Genomic DNA, 20,996 nt, shown 5'->3' on the forward strand with positions numbered 1-20,996 from the left:
ATACGGTAGAACATCCTTATATCTTTCTGTAATAACTGCAAAGACAGAGTTTGCATTACATATAACCACCTGGGGAGAATTACCATGCGAATTAGACACACGCGCCCTGATAATGACAATGTCAATCCTTTCCAGGCTTCCAATTGTTGTTTTGTTTTGTCTAACAGCCACTGCACATTTGTTCTATAAAGCACCTTTGTCCTTGGTGTTAAATAAATGCCCAGTTAGCGGAATGAATCTTCCACCCATTTCAGTGGGAACTGTGCTTTTTAATATATTTATAAATGATTTAGAGATGGGAGTAACTAGCGAGGTAATTAAATTTGCTGATGACACAAAGTTATTCATAGTCGTTAACGCGGGACAGGATTGTGAAAAATTACAGAAGGACCTTACGAGACTGGGAGACTGGGCGGCTAAATGGCAGATGATGTTTAATGTGAGCAAGTGTAAGGTGATGCATGTGGGGAAAAAAGAACCCGAATTATAGCTACATCATGCAAGGTTCCACGTTAGGAGTTACGGACCAAGAAAGGGTTCTGGGTGTCGTCGTCGATAATACACTGAAACCTTCTGCTCAGTGTGCTGCTGCGGCTAGGAAAGCGAATAGAATGTTGGGTATTATTAGGAAAAGTATGGAAAACAGGTGTGAGGATATAATAATGCCGTTGTATCGCTCCATGGTGCGACCGCACCTTGAGTATTGTGTTCAATTCTGGTCGCCGCATCTCAAGAAAGATATACTAGAATTGGAAAAGGTGCAGCGAAGGGCGACTAAAATGATAGCGGGGATGGGACGACTTCCCTATGAAGAAAGACTAAGAAGGCTAGGGCTTTTCAGCTTGGAGAACAGATGGCTGAGGGGAGACATGATAGAGGTATATAAAATAATGAGTGGAGTGGAACAGGTGGATGTGAAGCGTCTGTTCAAGCTTTCCAAAAATACTAGGACTAGGGGGCATGCGATGAAACTACAGTGTAGTAAATTTAAAAAAAAATTGGAGAAAATGTTTCTTCACCCAACGCATAATTAAACTCTGGAATTCGTTGCCGGAGAACGTGGTGAAGGCGGTTAGCTTGGCAGAGTTTAAAAAGGGGTTAGACGGTTTCCTAAAGGACAAGTCCATAAACCACTACTAAATGGACTTGGGAAAAATCCACAATTCCAGGAATAACATGTATAGAATGTTTGTACGTTTGGGAAGCTCGCCAGGTGCCCTTGGCCTGGATTGGCCGCTGTCGTGGACAGGATGCTGGGCTCGATGGACCCGTGGTCTTTTCCCAGTGTGGCATTACTTATGTACTTCTACTTTGCCATGGGCTGCTTCACAAGCTTTCATTGTGATGTACCTGAAAATATTATTACTATGAGTTTTTGCCTCTGTTGCAAATTTCTCTTCATATTCTCTTTTAGCCTTCTTTATCAATGTTTTGCATCTAACTTGCCAGAGTTTATGTTCCTTCTTACTTTCTTCAGATCCTTTCTCCATTTTTTGAAAGATATTCTTTTGATTCTAATGGCATCTTTCACTTTATTCTTTAATCATACTGGCTGTCATTGCCTCTTCTTTCCGCCTTTTTAAATACATCTCCAATACATATACTGTGCTGCCTAGTTGAGTAGCTGCCATTGAGAGCTCGTTCTTGATCACTAGCTGATTTCTGTATATGTTTCTTTTATTTATTTTCCAAAAGATTTTGGACTTCTGCAAAGTAATTTTGCAATCTAGCATCTTTCTCTCTGATCCTCTCTGTCTCAGTGCAAAAAACGTAATGGTGGCCAGCGCTGCTTTCTTTTTCTTTCCTAATTAGGTGCCAGTGACATCACTATCCGTGGAGTGGTGTAGAATGGGTATATGTGAATTGATTTTTCAATCTTTCAAAAGGTGCAAAGACCAGGGGACGCTCAATAAAATTACATGCAAATACTTTTCAAACAAATAGGAGGAAATATTTTTTCACTCAATGAATAGTTAAGCTCTGGAACTCAGTGCCAGAGGATGTGGTAACAGTGGTTAGTATATCCTAGTTTAAAAAAGGTTTGGAAAGCTTCTGGAGAAAAAGTCCATAGTCTTTTATCTAGTCAGACACGGGGGAAGCCACAGCTTGCCCTGGGATTGGTAGCATGGAATGTTGCTACTATTTGGGTTTCTGCCAGGTACTTGTAACCTGGATTGGCCACTGTTGGAAGCAGGATACTAGGCTAGATGGACTATTGGTCTGACCAAGTAAAGCTATTCTTATGAAATATGAGGGAAAGATCATGGGCATGGGCTTACTTAGCTGCTTATCAAATAGTTTTTTTGTTGTTTTTTTTTTTCATGATTGCTGAAGTGCCTTGTCCTTCTGTCTTCTCCTTCTCTCAAATAGGCTACAATTTGTCTGGCTCTCTCCAATCCTGTGGCCTGTGTTTGAGCTGAAAATAAGTGCAACAGATAAGGATTTGGTTCAAACTAGCTCCTCAGTATCTAGATCGTTTAAAGGTATAGAAAGTGAAAATGCCCTAATTTCTTGCATTTTAACAGATGTCCAAAAAGTAAAGGCACATTCTGAACAAATTAACTAGAGCTGCAGATTTATTACAGTTAGCACTGCGATTGACGTGCTATTTTAGTCGTAATTAAAAAAAAATCATGGCTATGAAAATGAATCATCCCTTGTATCCCCACTAGGGATCATGATCTTCTACCTGCTTAAATCGCTTTGAATATCAGGCCCTAATTTTTAAAAAGACATACATCTAAGCCTTGAAGCCTATTTTAAAATGTAAAAAATTATATCAACATTTTCCCTGCAGAGGAAGCCAAATTATCAAAGTCATCTTGTGTAAGATCCTCATATTTGAAAAGCAGGTAGGTGTCAACATTCAACATTATTTATCTGGGTGACTTTCAGCCTTATTTTCAAAAGTGATGGGCGCCCATATTTCGACCCAAATCGGGAGATGGGCGCCTATCTCGCAAAGGCGCCCAAATCGGTATAATCGAAAGCCGATTTTGGGCATCTTCAACTGCACTCCATCACGGGAACGAACAAAGTTGACGGGGGCGTGTCAGAGGTGTGGTGAAGGCAGGACTGGGGCGTGTTTATCGACCGAGGAGAGATGGGCACCTTCAGCTGATAATCGAAAAAAAAGGGCAGCAGAAGCGAGAATTTGGGCCGCTTTTGCTGGACCCTTTTTTCACGACCCAAGTCCCAAAAAAGTGCCCCAACTGGCCAGATGACCACCGGAGGGAATCGGGGATGACCTCCCCTGACTCCTCCAGTGGTCACCAACCCCCTCCCACCACAAAAAAAAACTTTAAAAACATTTTTTGACAGCCTGTATGCGAGCCTCAAATGTCATATCCAGCTCCCTGGAGCAGCTGTTAGTGGGTACAGTGGACGTCAGGCAGGCGGACCCAGGCCCATCCGTCCCCTACCTGTTCCACTTGTGCTGGTTAATGTTGAGCCCTCCAAAACCCCCCAAAACCCACTGTACCCACATGTAGGTGCCCCCTGCACCCCTTAGGGCTATAGTAATGGTGTAGACTTGTGGCCAGTGGGTTTTGGGGGGGATTTGGGGGGCTCAGCACACAAGGGAAGGGTGCTATGCACCTGGGAGCTATTTTAATTTTTTTTTTTAATTTGTAAAAGTGCCCCCTAGGGTGCTCAGTAGGTGTCCTGGCATGTGAGGGGGACCAGTGCACTACGAATCCTGGCCCCTCCCACGACCCAATGCCTTGGATTTGTTTGTTTTTGAGCTGGGCGCCTTTAGTTTCCATTATCGATGAAAATCGATAGCACCCAGCTCAAAAACGCCCAAATCCTAGGCATTTGCCCCGCACAACCCGTATTATCGAAAAAAAGATGGGCACCCATCTTTTTTCGAAAATACGGTTTGTCCCGCCCCTTCGCCTGGCCGCCCACGGAGATGGGCGCCCATGGAGATGGGCACCCACTTTCGATTATGCCCCTCTTTGAATATCAATTCTGTTGGCAATATCTGGTTAGTGCCAGGTTGGTCCAGGAGCAGAATCGAGACAGACCTGGAAGTTATCCAGCCACCTCTAATATTTGGTTCTGGTACCCAGATAACTAACTGATCACGCTTAACCACATATAATACTGTCTTAACTATGCCTGGTTAGTTATCGGAGCACCACCCTCCTCCATGCAAGGGGGTGCACAGAGCGGGTGTGCGGCTGTCACTGTGCCGGTCCCTTGCCCCGAAACAGGAAGTTGACATCAGAGGAGGCAGGAGATGGGCAGAGCCGACAGCTGTGCGCCTGCTCCATGCATCCCCTTGCTGCACCTGGGGTGGACCGCCCCACCACCCCACCCTTGGTACGTTACAGGACATAGAAAACTTCTGGCAGCCTACAAAGACCTGGATATTCAATACTAGATTGCCCGGCACTGAATACCCATGTCTAGTTCAGGCGCAACAGTCAACATTAAAATAAAAAAAACCCTGACAGCTGCGGATAAATACTATTCCTATAGTTTTTCTATGTGCTTTACATTCCACTTTTTATCTTTGCAATTAGGTGCCCATCTCTGAGGGTGAGCAGGAAGCATCTGTGTGAGTATACAGACTTCACTACATCCTGCTTCCTTGTTTCTGAAAAGAACATTTTTCTAACAAAGGATATTACCTTCCAAGGGAAAAATTCCAAAATGCTCTCACTTTCTCCACTCCACAGGATGGTATTTCCAGAACCAGAGGTAAACACATCATGCAGTGCATGTGCCAGGCCGTACACAGCATTATATACATTATAACTGTTCCCAGAGTTTATGAGGTCACAGTGTAGGAGGTAACCAGATGTTTCATTACTGCTGCAGGATCTTTGGATGCTCTTGGGGCACTGGTTGTTACACAGGTCCTTCCACCACATTGCTATGAATGAATCGTTTGGAAAAATGGCAGGATTCACCTCACGGACAAATTTGTGAAAGCTTGGAATAGTCTTCTTTGTGACAGCAAAAGCTAAGGTGTTTTTCCTATCAATATTGTATGAGGGTAAGATAAATAACCATTCGGCTGCGATGATCCAGACTTTTCCAGGTGGTTCCCAAATGGGTGTATATTTTATAATCTCTGTGTGATCTGTATTACAATACAAAATAATCACTTTAGTTGAAGATGTACGGATGGTTTTGGAAATAGCCTCCAAATCTTGAAGTAGTATCGATTTGGACTGACTGAAGGTTTCTATGAATTCAATGCAACCTCCACTCTCCTCAATCCCTTCTCTCAGGATCTGCACACCCTTCATGCTGTTTTCATCATCAGATGCAAAGATACCAACCCAAGTCCAGCCAAAATGTTTCAGTAACCTGACTATCCCAGCGCAGAGGTGCAGCTCAGTGGGGACAGTTCGATAGAAATAAGGAAACTTAACTGTGTCGCTCATGACAAGATTCCCTGAGGCGTAACTGATCTGTTGAGAACAAAATATTGAATTCATCACCATTTTTGTCATGAAAAGTTCACATCATTCACATAGCAAATGTTTTGAACATAATTATACTATAGAGAGTGGAGGAGAAAAAGCACTGGGTGACAAAAGCTAACTGGTATGACATATCAGAAAAGCTGTACTAAGCTTTCAGGGAGAGAAAAAGGTGGCTGTGCACAGCAAATATTTGTGGTTATTTTTTGTCTTTTTCATTCATTTTCATTTCATATTACAGTTGCTTCTTTTCCTTAAAGCCAATCCAAGAAAACAAACAACAATAATAATAGAATAATGAAACCAGTGGCATAGCCAGACGGCCAATTTTGGGTGGGCCTGAGCCCAAAGTGGGTGGGCACAAACTTTTCTCTCTGTCTCTGCCCCCTTCCTCCCCGCACTCTCCACATCTCCCCTGGCACCTCCCAATTCAAAATATACTTTAGCTCATAAAGATCCCCAAGCTCTGTCAGCTGAAAACTTCCTTCGAAGACAGCCACAAATCCCTTTTACCAAGCTTGGCAGGCAGCAATAGCAACAATGCCTTTAGTCACTGATGCTGGCACCCCATGCATGCTTAGTTATTGGTGGCTCAAGGATGTTGCCGCCATCTGCCAAGCTTAGTAGAAGGGAGTTTTAGCTGCTTTTAGAGGAGGTCCTCAGCTGATGTAGGTTGGGGATCCCCACCAGCTACAGCAAGGGTCGGGACTAGTGTTAGACATGCTAGGGCCCAGACTCTCACCAAATACAGAACAAGGGATCACAAATTAGAAATAAAAATATGTACACAAAAATTGAACTCGGAACCTCGGCATGTTACAGTGGAGAAATAAAATCAGAAATATATTTCTTTTTTTCTACTGAACACAATAAAATGATATCCACTGTGCACATTTCTCAAGCTAACAAATTTCAGTTAATAAATTCAAAATAAAATGTCTTTCCTACCTTTGTTGTCTAGTCATTTTATTTTTCCATTATGTTGGTTCAAGTTTCTCTTTTCCACTTTCCTGTCTTTCGGTTAATTCTCCTTCAAGCAGCTGCTATTCATTTGTCTTTTCTCCACTCTCATTCCATTCCCTCACTACACTGACATATTGATGTTTGTTTCATTTTAGCTCTTTCCTATCTTTTTCTTTCTTTCCTGCTCTCTGTCCACTCAAATTTCATCTTCTAATCCTTTTCTTTTTTACTTTTCAGATACCTATCTGATTTCCATCTCCTTCTTTCACCCACTAGCTCTCCTATTCCCCATCTCACTCCTTCTCCAGCCTTCCATCTTCAATCTACTCCCTGTAATCACTATCATTCTCTCGTTCATTTCCTTACCACCCCCTTGGCCTTCCACATGGTTCCACCACCCCAGTGTCTGCCTCCTTCCAACCCTTCTAGCCCAGCATCTGCTCCCTCTTTCTCCTCCCTCCACCCTCTATCCCCTCCTAGCATCTTCCTGTCCTTTCTCTCTTGCCCCTTCCCCCAGGGGCCAGCATTTCTCCCCCTCTTCCCTCCCACCCACATTCCAGCATTTGTCCCTCACTGTCTTCTACCCCTGGATCCTACATCTCCCTCCTTCTTCCCCCTCCTCCGCCCTCATGTTCAACATTGTTCCCTCTTTTCCTCTTCTCTCTCACTCTTGCATCCCAAGTCTAACATCTGTTTCCCCCCTTGCAGCATCTCTTCCACCACCATGTAACATTTCTCCTTCATCCCTCTCTCCCCTGTGCAGTACCTTTTCCTCCCCTCCCTCCCAGGTCCAACATTTCTCCTTCTTTTGTCATTCACCCCTCCTTCCCTCCCCACCCTACCCTACATCCAGCAATTATCCCCCTCTCTCCCCCCATATCCCAATAATGATCCCCTTTCTTCTACTCTCCCATGCCTGTCTCCCTCTCCTACACCCCCTGTGTAGCATCTCTTTTCTTTCCCTCCCCTCCACTCCCATGCCCAAGCAGCCCAACAATTTTATCTTCGTTCCAACCCCCCCTCCATGCAGCATCAGGAGCATCACGGCACCGCAGCACGTTTCAAAGGGTTGCTGGCAGCATGTAAGAGAGAGAATTGCTGCACTGCTGCTGATGACCCAGAAGCCTTCCCTCTGCTGCGTTCCTCCCAGGAAATTACTTCATAGTTGGGGGGAAGACATGGCAGAGGGAAGGATTTCAGGTGAGACTCAGCCAGCAGCTGTGATTCTTACACGCTGGCAGCAACCCTTTCAACCGGCGCAGCAGAAGAGACAAGGCAGCTTCAGTCCCTGCATGTTTTTCTTCGATCGTCGCCGGCAGCGCTGCCATTCACACAGGCAGCTTCGCTCCCTTCTGCCGCATCCATCCGGCCCACTCTGATGCACTTCCTGTGTACGTAGGGCCAGATGGACGCAGCAAAGGGGGGCGGAGCTGCCTGTGTGAATGGCAGCGCTGCCGGCGACGATCGAAGAAAAGAATGCAGTGCTGGCGGGGACTGGGGAGGACAACGAATTTCTGCGAGCGACGTGGGCGGGCGGGCGGGCCTGGACGGAAAGTGGGTGGGCCTGGGCCCAGGCCCACCCGTGGCTATGCCCCTGAATGAAACAGAAGGAAAAAAAATCTCTGCCTTCACCTAAGTGACCTCTGTCACTGAGGTCAATGAAATTCTTAACAAAAGCTCCACCCTGAGATCTTCCTGTAATATATGGTAAGATATGTTAAATGTTTTTTTCCTGGGGCTCTGAGAGGGGCTGTTCCAGGGTTTTGGTGGATGGTGCTGGCTGGAAAAGGTTTAAATTTAGTTTGGGGATTTTTAATGGAGTTAGGTGAAGAAAGTGTGAGATGTTTCTTAAATATGGTTTTATTTTACCAGGAATAACCTAGGATTAGGTGGGGATTGTACTATTAAATGTTTCTTGCTGTTTTGGGTACAAGTCAGGTTAAAATTGACTTTAAAATTCTCTCTATAGTAAGTTTTGCATTAACTTCTATGGGGGAAGGGAAACAGCCAAGATTCTAAAACAGCTCAGAGAAAAAAAAAACAGTCTTTAGCTGACAAACACTTGGTTGAGTGATGTCAGATGTTCCTCTAGGGGGGGTGAGTTGCTAGGGAGACTGATGAGCTGAAGACAAGGGCTGAACATGGAGAGAGAGATGGCTGTGAGCATGGAGAGAAAGGGAATAAAACATTTACTGTGTGAAATGTAAGAAATAAAAGTATATTTTATGAGTTTAAAGTGAAATAAGTGACATTGAAAAAGGGTACTTTGATATTGAAAGTGAGCTGAGGTGAGTGTGAATGTTCCAGTATAGCACTGAATTTCCAGAGATAAGTGATTTACCATTTTAGGGTGAGAGAGGCTTTGATTTGTGGTGGGAATTGTACTACACGAGAAAGCCTATAAGGGTATCAGGAAAAAAGGGTGTAAGGATTTTAAGTGTGACTCAGGGGAGGGACTGAGAGGTGAATCTGATATTTGGAGAAAGTTGCTAGTAGGCAATGTCTGTGTGGAAGGTGTGTTTTGTGTTTTGTGCATATGTTCTGATTGCAGAACAAGGTTTGAGGTGGCAGATTAAGCCCTGCTTTTGTATGAGGGTGCTGTATGCTCCAGATTGATCTGATAGCTATGCAGAGTAATGTTATGTTTTTGAGTGGGGTTTGTGAGATGAAATGTTGAAACATCATTGGAATAGGGACTGTGTACTGTGTGATGGTTCTGAATGCAGTGCTGAAGCCTGCTGGAGCATTTAGAACAGGGAATCAACAGTGAGAAATAGGTTTTGTAGTGAGAAAGCCTTTAACTTATTTTATTTCAATTAGAGAGTGTGGCCACAGTATTTTGTCACCAGAGTGGAGTCAGTTCCTGAACAAGCACAGGGAGTTTAGGATTTTGCTTCCCTGATTATTTTCTTTATAAGTGAGGTTTAGGAAGAAGAACTCTGTGGATCATCCGCTGAAGGCTTTCCAGATGAGCTCCAACGCAAGAAAGAAATCACCTAAATAAATTCAACTACTGCTAAGTGACATTGCCAAGGGTGTTGAAAGAAATATTTTTTTTCACAACATCTTAAGGGAAAACAAAGGAACAGTACATCTAATAGCCAAAAATCCATGAGATCCCTGCAAAGACACCAATAGTACACACAAAGACTCCAATTTTTACAACAGGAAAGAGAATAACAACAAATATCTGATTTTGATAAAAAGACAATTTAAACACTTATCTGAAAAGGTATTTTTTTTGCCTTTTAGGTGATTTTGTTAAAAGAAACAGAAAAAGTTAAGGGTATACATGTAAAACTACATTTGAATGTTGAATATGTTATTGCAGTTCTATTAAGCCACACAGTAATTGGGAAGTTAAATTTATTTGAATGAAAATTTGCTTGCATTTGTATTCAATAAAGAAAAAGATATTTTGCAAATCTGAAAGTTTGGTCCTTCCATTTCAGGAATTTGGTCCTTCCATTTCAGGAACCAATCCTAAATTTAGCTTCTTTTCCTCCTTTATTCTTTGAGAGTAAAGGACGGGGTTAGTTTATTTGTTCTACTCCCTCGGCTGTGAGTGTGTGTTCCCTAGATATTCGCCACGACTACAACAACAGGTATCTGGGAACACATCACTACAGTCCAGCCGAGAAGGGTGGTTACATTCCTCCAGCCCCTCTATTTATTCATTTCTTCTAAATGTAGGCGTGATCAGAGTGTAACAAGAGCCAAGATGACGTCATGAGTGGATGCTCGAGTAGGAGCTCCGTCTGGGACCGCATTTAAGGGGTCTTTTACTAAAGCTTAGCTTGTTATCTGCAGCAGGGCCCATTTTATTCCTATGGGCCCTGCTGCAGATATCTTTGAGCTAAGCTTTAGTAAAAGACCCCCCTAGCTTTGCTGAGCAGGCACCTTACCTGTCTTATGATGGGGAAAAGGAGAGGGAAGACTAAGCAGTTGCCCCCACTGCCGGGTGGACCCCACTGGATTCTTTCAGAGTCCCTGAATGCTCAGGATTACTTTCTTCTTTGACAGTGCCACTGGAAACTGGCAGTGATGCAAGCAGGGTTTCTCTCAGCCCTGCTTCCAGGCCCCGCCACAACCTGGAAACTCTCTGCTAACTGGTATTAAGGTGGACCTGGAGGAAGGAGCTTCTCCGTCTGGGATTCCGCAGGAGTGCTTGCCAGCTTTCACCTCCTCCCCTGTTGTAATTTCTGGCTCTTTCTCATTGCAGCAGGGATTACAACAACAAACCCTGAGTACGGAGCCTGATGTGGGGGAAGGAGCTTCAGGATTAAAGGTGGACATGCTGGTTAGACCAGCCATAGTCACTTTGGACACACTGTGGGACACTGTGAATGCCGTAAATTCATCTTTAATACAAGTAGTTACTATATTCTCTTCTGAGGTTGTAATAGGAATGGTAGCTGCCCATTCTCAGGCTTTACATCAGCAGCTAGATAAAGTGACTACACTGGAGAATACCAAGTTGGAATTACAAGGATTATGTGGGACACTTATAAAAGATAAGAATTTAACCGGTAGGAAGATGGAGTATCTGGAAAATTGGTTAAGAATGAACACTTTACGATTTCTGAATTTTCCACACTGACCTTTGATAGCTCCTGTTGAAATGGTTAGAAAATACCTTAGAGAAGTTTTAAAACTTCCATCTGAGACATTGAGGGGTATAATCGAACTGGGACGACTATCTCTAAGGGTGCCCATCTCTAAGGATGTCCCGGCGAAGGGGCGGGGAAACCACTATTATCGAAACAAGATGGGCGGCCATCTTTCATTTCAATAATACAGTCGGGGATGCCCAAATATCAAGATTTAGGTCGACCTTAGAGATGGTCGTCCCCGTTTTTTGGCAATAATGGAAACTGAGGATGCCTGGACGCCTATCTCAAAAACGACCAAATCCAAGCCATTTGGTCTTGGGAGGAGCCAGCATTCATAGTGCACTGGTCCCCCTCACATGCCAGGATACCATCCGGGCACCCTAGGGGGCACTGCAGTGGACTTCACAAATTGCTCCCAGGTGCACAGCTCCCTTACCTTCAGTGCTGAGCCCCCTAACCCCCCCCCCCAAAAAAAAAACCCACTACCCACAAGTGTACACCACTATCATAGCCCTAAGGAGTGAAGGGGGGCACCTACATGTGGGTACAGTGGGTTTCGGGTGGGTTTTGAAGGGCTCACATTTACCAGTACAAGTGTAACAGGTAGGAGGGGATGGGCCTGGGTCCGCCTGCCTGAAGTGCACTGCACCCACTAAAACTGCTCCAGGGACCTGCATACTGCTGTCATGGAGCTGGGTATGACATTTGAGGCTGGCATACAGGCTGGCAAAAAATGTTTTCTAAATTTTTTTAGGGTGGGAGGGGGTTGGTGACCACTGGGGGAGTAAGGGGAGGTCATCCCCGATTCCCTCTGATGGTCATTGGGTCAGTTTGGTTATAACAAAAGAGAGGGAACAAAGTACAAACTAAAGTCCAAACAAAAAAACAGCACCACGGGCCTTTAAAATGGAACAAAGTTCTTTAATGAATGAGCCTTGACCCGACACGGGCCGTGTTTCGGTGACTAGCACCTGCGTCAGGGGTCTACATAAAATACAAAACATAGAAATAATATATTTTTAAAAATTGTTAACATATAATGAATAAAACCAAGAATTAAAAATAATATTTAGACTCATCAAGCATACATATATAAGCCTATATAAACACCTAAAGCATTTAATATTTTAACATTGCATTTAATAATTTAACATTCTCATATATTATTATATAGTAATTTGAAAATAAATGGATAATTAATCAAAACAAAAATGGTAATGGTAACTCACCACAGTGATGACGTGGAAAACTTGGGGAATAACTCGAATATTTTCATCTACAATATTCCTTACTTTTGGACAAAAAATTTTTCATATATTAATATGTGTTTAAAATGCTTATTTTAATTATTAATAATATATTTTATAGAAAGGCCATATTATATAATACTGGCTATAACTGAATTTAAAAATAATTTTTTAAAACATTTTAAAATATACAACAAATTTCAAACATTACACTGATAATATCATGAGCCTTCAAAAACATTCAAATCAGCACAGAATAAATAGATATATACATCTTCAAATATAAAAGCCAAAAATATAATATCTAGTGGCATTACTTGATCTTAATTTTGAAAAAACAGCATTTTGTCACTATATGTGTATATATATATATACATATATATATATGCATATATATACATATGTATCTGTGTATATGTATATCTATATATTATAGCATAAACAGGGCTTCTATTATCTTTTGAAGCTCTGGGTATATTTATTTGGTTATCTGCCAATTGCAATTAATTATGTAAACTTTATTTGTAACTGCTATAATGGTATTTTAGCTAATGACAAAATACCTTAAAAATTTGCATTTATTTTGTTATCTACCAGTCACAATTAATTATACAAATGGCATCTTGAATAGTGGCAAAGGATTAACAGGGCTTTAATTCACATGTATATGTTTCTCACATCAGCATTCATTTAATAAAATGTCTTCAATATATCTTTTTATATGTTTTAAAAGATATATTGAAGACATTTTATTAAATGAATGCTGATGTGAGAAACATATACATGTGAATTAAAGCCCTGTTAATCCTTTGCCACTATTCAAGATGCCATTTGTATAATTAATTGTGACTGGTAGATAACAAAATAAATGCAAATTTTTAAGGTATTTTGTCATTAGCTAAAATACCATTATAGCAGTTACAAATAAAGTTTACATAATTAATTGCAATTGGCAGATAACCAAATAAATATACCCAGAGCTTCAAAAGATAATAGAAGCCCTGTTTATGCTATAATATATAGATATACATATACACAGATACATATGTATATATATGCATATATATATATGTATATATATACACATATAGTGACAAAATGCTGTTTTTTCAAAATTAAGATCAAGTAATGCCACTAGATATTATATTTTTGGCTTTTATATTTGAAGATATATATATCTATTTATTCTGTGCTGATTTGAATGTTTTTGAAGGCTCATGATATTATCAGTGTAATGTTTGAAATTTGTTGTATATTTTAAAATGTTTTAAAAAATTATTTTTAAATTCAGTTATAGCCAGTATTATATAATATGGCCTTTCTATAAAATATATTATTAATAATTAAAATAAGCATTTTAAACATATATTAATATATGAAAAATTTTTTGTCCAAAAGTAAGGAATATTGTAGATGAAAATATTCGAGTTATTCCCCAAGTTTTCCACGTCATCACTGTGGTGAGTTACCATTACCATTTTTGTTTTGATTAATTATCCATTTATTTTCAAATTACTATATAATAATATATGAGAATGTTAAATTATTAAATGCAATGTTAAAATATTAAATGCTTTAGGTGTTTATATAGGCTTATATATGTATGCTTGATGAGTCTAAATATTATTTTTAATTCTTGGTTTTATTCATTATATGTTAACAATTTTTAAAAATATATTATTTCTATGTTTTGTATTTTATGTAGACCCCTGACGCAGGTGCTAGTCACCGAAACACGGCCCGTGTCGGGTCAAGGCTCATTCATTAAAGAACTTTGTTCCATTTTAAAGGCCCGTGGTGCTGTTTTTTTGTTTGGACTTTAGTTTGTACTTTGTTCCCTCTCTTTTGTTATACCCAAGTCACGAGTGAGGGATGGCCTTTAAAAATTGGGACAATGTACTCAGTTATTCTGAGGATCGACTAAATAATTTATTTCAGGAACCACCAATTTTCGATGAGAATGAGGATGAAACGTTATCTGATAAGTGGCATGATGTTATTAATCATAAACAAAATTTGATAAGAAACGAATTACATTATGCAACCCTGATACAATATTGTAGGGTACAACGCATACCACGTGGTTTAAGAATTAAGAAAGAACCACAGATGTTTAGAGACAATAAAATTTTCTTGGACAAGTGGTGTGCAATTTTGAATAAATGTTCGCTAGATCTAATGATTTTACTTATAGAAACATCCAAAGAAAGAGTTGACATTTTGAAAAAGGAAATTCAAATTAGAACTGATGTGTTGTCTGTTGAAGATTCAAACTTCGATCAACACATGTCTTCTTTACAAAAGAAGATTGACACTTTTCGAAAAGATATTAAACGTCACAAATATGACAAATTTAAACGTGATGAGAACGATTACAAGAGTGGTAATATATACCCGTGGGCTGTTCCTAAATACACTAGTAAAGCCAATAGACGTAAACTGAGTCACAGGGTGGATCTGACATCACATCAAGATAACATACAAGCTGATGAAGGGACTTCCAGGATGCCCCCAGAAAAATCAAGGAAAAGAATTAGAAATGACTCAGACGAACTATTTACATCTCCTTGTTCAACTCCAAGACAGAATTCAACTGTTATTAACAGAAGAATTGAGGAGAGTCAGCAAGATCATTTTTTAGACAAGATTTGGGACATGAACCAACCTGTGAAGAACAACAGAGAGAACCGATATTCAACAACAAACAACAGAAAATATCAGTATCCGACTTATCCCTACCGTGGAAGGGGACGAGGCAGAGGGAGAGGAGGAATATGGAGGGGCCGAGGATAGAGAACGTCCAGCTTCAATCAGTAGCACAACAGACCACCGACATTCCGGTGATCAATTTATCAGACTACACTTTGACCACTGATCAAGCACATGTTTTACAAAAAGGTCTTAAGTTTGTACCAACGAATCATTATGACCCGTTTCAGACAAGAGTTGACTTATACCGGTTTGAAAGGAAATTAAAGATCATGCATTACTTTCAAGAACAATCGGTTGATTATCAAGACAACAGTGTCATCAAAAATAAATCACGATGGACTCCACCAGGTATCACTGATCCATTAATACAAGCCTTCCAGAGTTGTGTGATGCGTGATTTGACAGTATTAGAGAAGAAAAAGAAAAGACTTTTTTACAACTTAACAAAGAATGAGAAAGAGGCGTTACAATCTCTAAGATCCAACAGTGAAATTGTCATTAAGCCTGCAGACAAGGGAGGAGGTGTTGTTATTCAAAACTCGACAGACTATATAAAAGAAGTAATACGACAATTGTCTGACACTAATTTCTATAAACTTCTAGAAAATGATCCCACTATGGAATTAAAAGCAGAGATAGATTTCTGGATAAAATTTGGTTTTGAGTCTGGTTTTTTAACAAATAAAGAGAAAGATTTTTTAAGTGTGCCATATCCGATTACACCAACAATTTATATGTTACCTAAGGTGCATAAAACACTTCTTAATCCTCCTGGGAGACCGATTGTTGCTGCTATTGGATCACTTTTAGAACCTCTGTCTAAATTTGTAGATGTTTTTTTGAGACCTTTTATTCCATATGTTAAATCGTATATAAGAGATTCTGCACATGTGATTCAACTTCTGGACGAGTTTGAAGGTTATGATGAAAACATTATATTAGTGACCTTTGACATTGAAAGTCTGTATACAAATATCCCTCAGGATAAGGCCCTTAATATTTTAAAGGATATTCTTGATAATCGCACAGACAACATGCGGATTCCAACATCCTTTATTATTGAATTAGCAACACTAGCATTAAAAGAAAATTTTTTATGCTTTCAAGGAAAATTCTACAAACAGATAAAGGGAACTGCAATGGGTGCAACTATGGCCCCAGACATCGCTATTCTCTATGTAGCGCAATTTGAAAAAGAATTTTTGGAAACAAATCCATTTCAAGATGAAATTAAACTGTGGAAACGCTATATCGATGATATTTTGATGTTTTGGAAGGGAGATCTTGAAAGATTGCAAACCTTTTATACCTGGCTCAATTCCCTAGATCCTAATCTCAGATTTACAATGCAACTCCATCAGAATTCTATTGCTTTTTTGGATATAAATATCATTAAAAATATGGACAGGTTTGATACAACAATTTTTAAGAAACCGATTGACAAAAACCAGTTTTTGCACTTTGACAGTTTCCATAGTAGAAGTCTCAAGGAGAATCTTCCACGATCACAGTTCCTACGGCTCCGGAGACTGTGTAGCCAAATAAATGATTTTGAAGAACAATCCAAACCTCTACAGAAAAAATTCCAGGATCGAGGTTATCCTTCAAAATGTATTACTAAAGGCTTTCAACAGGCTAGAACATCTGACAGAGAAAAATTACTCAAACCACGAGATGATAGAAAAACACCAGATATTGTTTGCAGCCTACAGTTCTCAAACTATTCAAGAGACATTCAGAAAATTATATATAACAACTGGCATATCCTTGAAGAACACAGTTGCTTTCAAGATAAAAAAGTCACAATCGCACACACTAGAGGAAGGAATTTAAAAGAAATTATTGCCCCATCATCACTGCCTCAAACTAACAATGATCAACGATTAGAACTGGATCATTTTGCTATTGGCCATCATCCATGCAAGAGTTGTTCGGTATGTCAGTTGTCAATGGATATTGTATCCTTTGAACATCCGCAGACTGGCAAAATTTATAAACTGCTGAACCACACTAACTGCAATACCACACATGTCGTATATGTTATTATGTGCCCTTGCTCATTACTTTACGTGGGTAAAACAAAGAGAAAAATCAAGACGCGCATAATTGAGCATAGGAGTAATATCAATCGGGGTAATCTTACTGCCCCACTTGTGCAACATTATATGGAACAATCGCATTCCCCGTCTGATCTCCGTTTTTTTGTCTATCAAGTGGTTAAAAAGCCGTGGCGTGGTGGTGACCTTGATCTGCTTTTGTTACAACGAGAACAAAGAACTATTTTTGAATTCAATACAGTAACTCCTGCAGGACTTAATCTAGAGATAGACTTGTCTGTTTTTCAATGAATATTTAAACTATGTTGTTTTCTTTCTTTTCAAACATTGGAAGGATGTTCTTTGCAGTTCACTTTAAGGAACATTTATATATGTGACTAATGGATGTATGATATGCTTGGTTTAAAGCATATTTTTGATCGTTTGATGTCATGTATTTATGAACAAATGATTCACACATGTACTTATTTAAGTTTAACATTTGATTGCATGGGTATATTCAACATAACATTATGATAAAACTACAGATTTGTAATGCCACTCACGTTTCATTCTAGTTTTTAAGGTTTCAAAAAATGTTTTTCATTAATTTTTTAATTAATTTTAATTCATTTTTTAATAATCATTTTATATAGTAAATACATTAGAATATATTGGTACATTTAATGATAAAACCATATGTTTGTAATATTATTTAAGTTTATATTTAGAATTTAATAATTAATTATAAATGTAATTTATAGACTCACAAGGTAGATAATAATGGCACAATATAAACATACAATTATAAGAATGAAGTGCTGTTTAAACTCAATTTTAGCATTTACAAGCTTTTTTAATGACATAATAAAATAGTATATGAACAGTTAAATTTAAAATATAATTAATAGACTTAGTAAATTAAAATTGGGGTATGGTAAGTTCATATTTGTTCAGAAAATCTTTTTAAATTTGGTCATTTAATATTTGATAAATATTCATTTTAAGAGTAGATAACAAATTGGAATATGAAGAGTTAATTGAAGATACAATTTATAGATTTGCTAAATAGATTAAAATTGCAATATAGTTAGTTAATTGTTTTGATAATTACTCAATATCCTGTTATTTTATATATATTTTAAACAAATGGCCATTTTAATAATGTAGGCTTTAGGACCCAGTAAATGATTCCTGCATATCTGGCAGGCTTTTAGACCCAGTAACCACCTAAATTCATTTGATAGGATAAAGGTTAATGCTTTGTGAAGATTAGGTGTTTTCACTTAAGTTAATCAAAAAATGTCTCCACCCTGTGTGACGTGGTATTAAAAGCAGAGCCTTTTGAGAGCACAGCTTTTCATCCATTTTGATACAGAAAGTGAAAGTGCCTTGGTGCTTTGTAGCTTTTACTACATGAGACGTGGGGGTAAGTTTTTTGTCATGACAATAAATTGTAGGAAGTTTCTAAGTTAGGCACTATAGTATTTGCTGCCTCATGATTTAACAACTTTTATCAATTGCACAATCTTTTTGGTAATGTCTGTGGCATTATGGTTTGTTATACTCATTGAAACCCTTCTGTTTGGCAATATAGTTTGAGGTATACAGATTTTTTTCTTTTGACACTTGAGTTAAAATGAAAGTCAGTATTTTATTGTTTATGAAAATCATCTTTGCTATGTTTTAAAAGATATATTGAAGACATTTTATTAAATGAATGCTGATGTGAGAAACATATACATGTGAATTAAAGCCCTGTTAATCCTTTGCCACTATTCAAGATGCCATTTGTATAATTAATTGTGACTGGTAGATAACAAAATAAATGCAAATTTTTAAGGTATTTTGTCATTAGCTAAAATACCATTATAGCAGTTACAAATAAAGTTTACATAATTAATTGCAATTGGCAGATAACCAAATAAATATACCCAGAGCTTCAAAAGATAATAGAAGCCCTGTTTATGCTATAATATATAGATATACATATACACAGATACATATGTATATATGCATATATATATATGTATATATATATACACATATAGTGACAAAATGCTGTTTTTTCAAAATTAAGATCAAGTAATGCCACTAGATATTATATTTTTGGCTTTTATATTTGAAGATGTATATATCTATTTATTCTGTGCTGATTTGAATGTTTTTGAAGGCTCATGATATTATCAGTGTAATGTTTGAAATTTGTTGTATATTTTAAAATGTTTTAAAAAATTATTTTTAAATTCAGTTATAGCCAGTATTATATAATATGGCCTTTCTATAAAATATATTATTAATAATTAAAATAAGCATTTTAAACATATATTAATATATGAAAAATTTTTTGTCCAAAAGTAAGGAATATTGTAGATGAAAATATTCGAGTTATTCCCCAAGTTTTCCACGTCATCACTGTGGTGAGTTACCATTACCATTTTTGTTTTGATTAATTATCCATTTATTTTCAAATTACTATATAATAATATATGAGAATGTTAAATTATTAAATGCAATGTTAAAATATTAAATGCTTTAGGTGTTTATATAGGCTTATATATGTATGCTTGATGAGTCTAAATATTATTTTTAATTCTTGGTTTTATTCATTATATGTTAACAATTTTTAAAAATATATTATTTCTATGTTTTGTATTTTATGTAGACCCCTGACGCAGGTGCTAGTCACCGAAACACGGCCCGTGTCGGGTCAAGGCTCATTCATTAAAGAACTTTGTTCCATTTTAAAGGCCCGTGGTGCATTGGGTCAGTTTGGGCACCTTTTTGAGGCTTGGTCGTGAAAAAAAATGGACCGAGTAAAGTCAACCAAATGCTCGTCAAGGACGCCCTTCTTTTTTCCATTATTGGCCGAGGATGCCCATCTCTTAAGCATGCCTCAGTCCCGCCTTCGCTACACTTCCGACACGCCCCCGTGAACTTTGGTCGTCCCCGCGACGGACTGCAGTTGAGGACGCCCATCTCCCAATTTGTGTCGGAAGATGGGTGCCCTTCTCTTTCCAAAATGCCCCTGATTGTCACCTTTAGCTAACTACTTGACGATAACTGAAGCCAAACAAAGAGAAGATAATCAAAATGCTAATTTAACAAATTTCTTGGAGTCGTCATCTTTCGTTGTTACTCAACATACCACTTTCCTGGTGACTTTTGCCTTGGAACCGGACAGAGATATTTTTCTGAAGTTATATTTTCGATATATGAATGGTGATTTCTTGGGGTCAAAGATAAGAATTTTTCCTGATTTATCTAGGAATACCCAGAGGAGATGCCAGGAATTCTTGGCCTTGTGCTCAAGGGCATAAGCTCTGGGTATGTGTTTTTGGTTTTGGTTTCCTTTTGCTTGCTGTTTCACTTTTCATAATAATTCCTATGTCTTTACTGACCTTAAGCGATTATTAGAACTTGTGGTTTCTAAACAGGAAACAAAGGTTCAGACATAAATCCCACAGTTCTAGATGCATTGTTATGCTAGTTGAGGATTGTTCCTGATATTGGCATATATTCTGTTAATTATTCTTTTTCCTTTATTTTAATTTCTTAGTATCTTGGCTCGGTTACCTAATAATTGTGGACTAAAGATTATAACGTTTTCATGATATATGATGATATATATTTTTCCTTTTCTGATGTTTTCCTTTATTTCCTTAGTTGCATTGTTATAATGTGATTATAATATTTTGAAAATTGATAAATAATTTTTTTTAAATGCAGGAGCGATCTAGCTTTTCTATCTCAAAATTGCCAGAGGAAGGTGGATGGAAGTTTTATATACAGTAGGTCGGCTAAATCCTGCTTTGATTCAGGAAACAGGGCTGCTGAGATGTGCACCTGTGTTTTATAAATATTGCAGCAGGAATTACACCTATCTCAGTCCATCCCCAACGTATGCTTGAACAGACTAAACATACATTCATAGAAGTTTAGAGGTCCTTTTACTTACTGTTCCCTCTAAGCTGAGCAGCAGTCTTC

At 38.5% G+C, this 20,996-nt stretch overlaps 1 protein-coding gene across 1 annotated transcript in view; it reads right to left on the minus strand.

Annotated features, from left to right (window-relative positions):
* Positions 1-20,996, minus strand: part of LOC115464521 (vomeronasal type-2 receptor 26-like) — a 64,408-nt gene that overhangs the window by 23,341 nt on the left and 20,071 nt on the right. Inside the window, exon 3 of the mRNA XM_030194885.1 lies at positions 4,637-5,426. Within this exon, the coding sequence (XP_030050745.1) occupies positions 4,637-5,426 (790 nt within the window). The remainder of the gene's footprint in view (positions 1-4,636; positions 5,427-20,996) is intronic.

This window comes from Microcaecilia unicolor, chromosome 3, assembly GCF_901765095.1.
Source record: "Microcaecilia unicolor chromosome 3, aMicUni1.1, whole genome shotgun sequence".
In the NCBI taxonomy this organism is placed as follows: domain Eukaryota; kingdom Metazoa; phylum Chordata; class Amphibia; order Gymnophiona; family Siphonopidae; genus Microcaecilia; species Microcaecilia unicolor.